Below are 6,787 nucleotides of genomic sequence, written 5' to 3'. Positions count from 1 at the left end.
CGCCGCCCGCCCCCGGCCGCGCCGGCCCCCCCGCCCCCCAGCCAGTACAGCCTGGTGGAGAGCCAGGCGGCCTCGCGGCGGGGCAGCTGGGACAGCCTGCAGGACCCCAATGACAGGCTGGACAGCATCTCTGTTGGTAGCTACCTGGACACGTTGGCCGATGACATGGATGAGTATTCCCAAAACGCTGCCGAAACCGCTGCTGCATCTGCGCCGGGCAGAGCCCTGGTGAGGACGGAGCAGGATTGGGTCAGGATCAACCCTGAGAGGGGTCTTGCAAAGCAAGAGAAGGGCAAAGCGGAGCACGAGTGGCCCCACGTGGACCTCTCCCCGCCCGGGCTGCCCCAGGATCACCGGTTTGCTAAGGAGCCCCAGGTGGCCAATGGGTATTTGGGCCAGCAGCCCTCCTCTCTGGAACCAGGCAGAGACACCAAATTGCCGTCGGAGGCTGGGGAGAGGCTGGGGAAGGGGAACCTGGGTGGGAAGGCTCAGAAAGCCGAGGCTGACTTTGAGAACTGCAAACTCAACAGCAAACTGCACCTGGAGTACGATGCCCACTGGCGCTGGCTCCAGTCTCAGGATGATGTGACGTTCTTGTAGCCCGTGGCTTTGCCTTCCCAGTCCAGCTCTCCCAACTGCCCGCTCTGCTTCACTTGTCTCTGCTTGGGAGAGTTGGGGTGGCTGGAGAGGAGGGGACAGGCTTGCTTGGTGGTGTTGCACTGTTCCTCTGATCCCCCCATCAGTGTTTGGTGATGCAGCCCTAAGGGATGGGGTGCCCACCCCACAGTGAATTTCTGGGAGAGGCGGGATGAGGTGGGTCCCCGTAAATTTAATCCTTTGCTCTGGGTTGGTGCTTTCAGGTGTCTGGTCATTGCTCTGTTGCCCTTGATGTTGGTGGCGGGGGAAGGTTGATGGGGAAACCTGGGACAGTGGGACTCCTGGGACCTCTCCCTGGCTCCACCTCTGCCCTCTAATCCTCAGCTTCCCATCTGCAAAAACTGGGGATCCTTCCCCCAAACTGGCTTCCCAGAGAGGACAGGAGATGCTCCCATGCATCCGCAGCTCGGTGGCACCAGCATGCTCGGTGTGAGGTGCGGGACAGGACCGTCAGCAGGGCATCCCTGTTGGATGTCCTCATTTCCATCATCGTCTTCAAGGCCAGTGTCTATCCAGGGTAGAGCTGACCTGGGGCACCTGGGGTTTGGCTGCAGCATGTGGTGGATGCTAAAACCCCCCTCCCGGCGGGTGAAGCCCTGCCTGGTTTAAACGCCTCTGTGAAGATGATCTGGAGCGTGATCAGGATGGTCACTGTAGCTGCTCCTGTTGGGCTGGGGAGCCTTCGTCCGTGCCCTGTGGAGGAAGGATGATGGTGCAGACTTCCCTTCCCGATGTGGTTACACGAGAAGGGCAAAACACTGGGTGGGAGATGGAGATCCAGTTCTCCCAGTTTGTTTCTGGACTGTCTCCCACCTTGGGATCAGGTCCTGCAGAAACCCTGGGACGTGGCAGCGTATGGGCAGCCTGGCAGAGCCTGTGGGGCTCAGATGCAGAAAGGCTCGTGCTTTCCCCTGACACAGCGTGATGGGGGTGATGGCTGGGATTCTCCATCTGTGTGATGAATGGTGCCAGGTCTCTGCCACCTACCAGCAACCAGAAACATGAGGCTTCTCTGCCGGGGTGCATTTGCAGCGACCCTGCCCTGGAGACATCTCCTCTGTCCTTTTAGCCTTGGCTTCTGCCTGTGCCTTTTACTGTCCACCCACCATGCCTCCCAGCACCTCCCTCGCCCCTTCTGGCTTGTAGAGCATGGCTTGCAGCTGCAGCTGTGTGCGAGCTTGGGCAGGACCTGTTCCCTTCACCAGACGATGCAGGGAAGGATCTGGGCATCCCACAGCCCCCTGCTTCAAGGAGAGGGGCTCTTCCATGTGCGTGGACAAGCCTGGAGGGTCCTGGCTTCACAACCCATGGGTACGTCTGTCCCTGGCTGAGTGCTGTGATGGCTTTGTTTTCACCGTGGTGCTGTTGTTCCCCTGCCTGCGTGGGTCACAGCCTGGCTCTTTCCTTGCTGGGGTGCTGGGAGTGGGAACAACATACCCTGATGTCAGTGGGAAGCCAAGAGAGAGGGAAGAACTAGTTGTGACTCTTTCTAGATGCGAGATGTTAGCTGGCCGTGGTTAGGAAGGTGGTTGGGTGCACAACAGGTTCAGCTTTGTGTCTCTGAAGCAGCACCTTCAGTGGAAACTACCCTCCGTGTCGAGACCCCCGAGCACCCTCCCCTCCCGTGCAGATCCTCAGGGCTTCCCTGGATGGACATGGAGAGCAGGACAACGTCCAAAATTCCTGGAGACGGCACCTGCCAAGGACTTGGGGGAATCCCAGCAAACTGGGACCAGGCTGCCCTACGTGAGCATCCCATCTGCCTGCCCCAGAGCAGCCGTGCTTGGCTTGCTGTCACCTGCAAGCAGCTCGTGGCTCCCTGTGTAGCTCCGCCACTGCCGCTGGGCCACCATGTCCCCCAAGGCCAGCTGTCCCCCGCTTTCCTTCTAGCCCTGCATGCAATGAATCAGCTGAGGGTCCCTGGGGGAGACGGGGTAAGTCCTCCAGCGCTGTTAAAATCGTTCTTGACAAAAAATAGCTGGCTTAATAAATGGTAGCGTTTCTCCCAGACCATGCTGTCAGTGCTTTGCCGAGCTTATGGGGATTTCTAGGGGAAGGGGAGAGGCTCCGGTCTGAAATGCCCTGGAGCTGCCGGCGGCTCTGCAGGTTTAGCCCCCAGTCCTGAAACAGGCACAGACCACGTGTTGGGGATCTGTCCCTTGCCACATCAGGGTTGTGACACCTAAAAGTCACGCTTCCTGAAGCAGCCAGGTACCTGAGCACATCTGCTGGGGGTGAGGATGCTAGTGAGACTGGATCTCTGGGAGATGGGGCATATTGAGCTCGGCTGATCTATGTCTCCAGCTGCAGATGGCAGCTTCGCCCTTCCTGCCCAAATTTCCAGGGAAGACCTTTCTAGGTGTTTGCCAGCCCCGTTAGCTGTGGTGGGGTCTCCGTTTGCTTCCCTTGTTCTCCCTGCTCCACTCAGGACGTGCAGGGGGGGTCTGGGTGTAGGGCAGAGACTTCTCCAGCCCAGCCTGGGGCGGGAGCAGCCACAGCTCTGATTTCAGGCTGTTGGGATTTTGCTCCTGGGTGGGTCCCTTTAAAACCACTGGAGCCGGTGCTCATGCAAACATCAGCTTTTCCAAAGCAAATGCAAGCCGCTTATCCAGCCCTGCCATCCCGGCCTCAGCATCCGTTCCGGCTCCTGGCTTTGAAACCATGAGCTTTTGCAGATGGAGAGGTGGCTGCTGGAGCCAGCAGGACTCGGCAGGATTTCCCCATTTTCTGCTGGGCTGAGGTAAAAAATAAAATAAAGTGAAGAAAACCTTAGAAACAACATGCCCAGCCCATTCCTCTTCCAAACCTAGACCCCGGTGGTTGGACGGCTCTGTTTTGCTGTGGATGAGCCTTTGCTGGGCCTCCCCTGGGCATGGACTTTTCAGCCTAGTTTACAGGCGTCTAAGTTGCCCATAGCCCCAAAATCTGTGTATCCCCCACATCCCAGCCCTTGGAGCTGCAGATGTGGATGAGACCTTCTCACAGTTTTCCTGCCATCCCCTGCCCCGTCTCTGGGCTGCCTGGACGCGGGGTCACCCACCTCCGGGCTTTGCCCAGGCACATGCAGACCCAACGTGTCCCAAACCTGCCCTGGGGAAACACCCTAGGGATCGCTGTCTTGCTGTAAGGTGGGTGCAGCAATGGGGTGCAGAGCACCCATGGGTGGGAAACAGCCCGCAGTACAGATCTACAGCCTCTCTCCTCGCCGCTGCCCAGGGAGGAGTGGTCTGCCTGGCCCTGCCTGCTGCTGCCCTTGGGCTGTTCTTGGGCTGTTCAGTGCCAGTATCAGGTAAGAAAACAGGCAGATAAAGCAGGCAGGATCTCAGCCGGTGCCAGAAAACACCCACCTCTGTTACAATAAAAACACCAGCAAGCCAATTTTTTTTTTTAAGATATACACAGAGATTAGACTGTCTTAACAAGGCAGTAAAACACTTTAATAGCTCCCCTTGCTAGTTATTAAGAAGTCCCCTGGGCTTTCCCCTCCCTGCGTGCAGCTTGGCTCCGAAAGGGCCTGTCCCCTGAGCGCTGCAGCCATTTAAGCAATTTATGTTTGTTCCTGGGGGGAGGCAGCGTGAAAATAACCTTTTCCCAGCAGGGGAAGAACCTGGTCCCCACGGTTGGAGGGGAGGTGGCATCCAGCCCCTCTGCCAACCACTGTGGCCTTTGGTCTGGCAGCCCCATGGCACCACACAACCCTGTGGGCTTGCTGGCATGGGGTGTGTCGCCGTGGGGTGTCCCGGGGAGCAGGTGCAGGGGATGTGTGGATGCCAGCGCAGCCTGTGGGGCCGGATCCTGGCACCCCCACCCTCCTTGGGGCTGCGGGGGGGATGCTCCCTCTTGTCCCTTGTACCGTTCCCTGTGCGTTGCTCAGGGATCAGGTGCTGGGAGGAAAACTCTGTGTATTAGGGCTGCTTGAGGCTGCTCTAAAATGCACCCTTTGGGCCATGCACAAGCACTGGCTTGTCTCAAGGCTTGTCTCAGACCTCCCTGCCACGGCCCCCACTGCTCACAGATGAAGAGTTAAAAAAGGTCCAGGTGAAGCAAGTCTAACCCGCAGCTGATGGCGTCCTGCCTGCTGGTTCCCCCAAGATGAGCATGGGCTGCTTTGCAGGGTGACCTGCCTGAAAATCAAACCCCTAGAGAGGTTTTCAGCCAGAGTGGTGTGATGAAGTGACCTGGTGACACCAGTGGCAGTGGGGGTGTCCCCCGGTCCACCCCAGCCCCTGGGGGAGCAGCGGGCTGGTGCACCCCAAGGTTCTCTGTAAGCCTTGCTGGGGAGCAGTGCTGCGAGCAGAGCCCTGGGCTTGCGCTGCCTGATCTGTTGCAGGCAGCGTGGGGCAGGAGAGGCCAACAGATGGGGCAGGAAGGAGTGGTCATGCCCCCAAGCCTGCTCTCAGCCCCACGGTGTTTTGGCAGCAGGGATGGTTTCCTGGGAAAGGCTGAAGTGTTAGTGCCGGGCAGAGCAAAGTGGTAATTCACAAGGAGAGCCTCGTGATGCCAAAACCACCTCCAATTCAGGACGGCATTCAGTCCCGCTCCTGGGGGATCTGGCACCCAGCCTGGCCCCATCATCCGTCTCTCCTCCGGCCAGCACCTCCCACCCAGCCCGCTCCCCACGCCCTGCCCAGGACCACCCAGTATGGGGTTAAACCAGCCCAGCGGAGGGTTCTTTTGTCCTGGGTTTCCAGCTTTTCCCTCCCACTGTCCCAGAGTTACAGGTCTCCAAGGCAGGGACCTCCTACAGTTTTTGTGCAGAGGCAGCTGAGGAGAAGGGAAAGATGTCACCCAGTGACCATCTTCTAAGGAAAGGGGTTGTAGCGTGCACTCAACCTCTATTACACACCGGAGAAGCCACACTGGGCAGGGGACGCTCCAACTGCCCAGGGCAGCTCAGGCACCAAGCAGGAGTCTCATCGTCACCTTCTGCCTCCTCCCCTCTGTGGGACACCCCTGAGCTCCCCGCTGAGTCTGCTCTTGGTGTCAGTGGCTGAGTGACCAGGAGGCTGGTGAACACGGAGACAAAGCTGGAGCGCGAGCCAGGAGCAAGCTGAGCCTTTGGGAAAGGCCTCCCCGGGCTGTTCTCTGCCTCGGCTGGCAGCGGGCCAGGCCTTTGCTTTGGAGACTAATCCTCTGGCTTTAGAGCTTCCTGGCACTCCTTGGGAGTGAAAAACAAATGTGACTGCTCTGGGCCTCGTGGGCACATGAGCGTGGGTGGATGACGAGGATGGGCTTGGGCTCGGGGATGCTGGGTGCCGAGAGGCAGCGGTGGCACAGCTCTCCTCTTCCTCCTCCCTGGGTGGCAGGCACCTACCCTGGCCCATCAGGGTCCCAGCTGTGCAACCTTCTCCTTCCCACTTGCGTGCCCCATCACTTGGCAAGAGTATCCCCCCACCTCCCACACAGGTCTGGGACCTGGGGATGCTCCCACTCAATGCCACCCCAGGGGTGACACCAAAAGCCGCGTGTGCCCAGCAGACGTGTGTGCTCCTGCTGCCGCCTCCTGCCCACCAGCCCTGCTTTGGTCCCCGGTGGGCAGGGGAAGAAAAATCTGAATTGCTCTTCTGAGAAATTAATCTGCTTTCACTGTCTTAGCGCAGCCTGACCTAGAAGAACCCCCCTGTTTGTTTTTTTTTCCCCATGGTGTGTTTAAAGGGAAAATTACAGCAAATGTGTTGCAAAAAGGCTGTGGGAGACAGGGGCCAGACCTGCAGCAGGGGGAAAGCAGTGCAGGCAGGGTCTGAACAGTTTTAGGCAGGATTTCCTGTGCTGCCCTCTCCTGCGAGACCCCCTGGTCCCGGGGGCTGGAGAAAATTGCATCTGCTGCTGACAGTAAAACAGAAACAGTAAAAGGTTAAAAGTCGTGCTGGGTTCCCCCTGGCAGGGTGCAGAGTCAGGGGCTTTTGGCTGGAGAGACATAAAAGCTGAGCTGCTTAAGGGAGAAATCGCGCAGCAGCCGGGAGGGCAGCAGAGGCTGGCAGGGGAGGGCAGGGATGCTGCCCAGCCAGGGCTGATGGCCCCCTGCTGCACGGCCACCTCTCAGGGGGATGTCAGGATACGTCCCCATTGAGGACACCAGTGGAGAAGGATGGGGAGCAGGACCAGAGGGGGATGTCTCCAAATGGGAGCA

The 6,787-nt window shown here is 58.9% G+C and overlaps 1 protein-coding gene across 1 annotated transcript in view; it reads left to right on the top strand.

Annotated features, from left to right (window-relative positions):
* Positions 1-2,657, top strand: part of LURAP1 (leucine rich adaptor protein 1) — a 4,591-nt gene extending 1,934 nt beyond the window's left edge. The window contains exon 3 of the mRNA XM_009326614.1: positions 42-2,657. Coding sequence (XP_009324889.1) covers positions 42-600 — 559 coding nt within the window. The 3' untranslated portion in view covers positions 601-2,657. The remainder of the gene's footprint in view (positions 1-41) is intronic.
* Positions 2,658-6,787: the final 4,130 nt, after the last annotated feature.

This window comes from Pygoscelis adeliae, unplaced genomic scaffold (assembly GCF_000699105.1).
Source record: "Pygoscelis adeliae isolate BGI_AS28 unplaced genomic scaffold, ASM69910v1 Scaffold306, whole genome shotgun sequence".
Classification (NCBI taxonomy): Eukaryota; Metazoa; Chordata; class Aves; order Sphenisciformes; family Spheniscidae; genus Pygoscelis; species Pygoscelis adeliae.
Note: the sequence above shows the minus strand (reverse complement) of the source record. Positions and strands in the feature narration are given on the sequence as shown.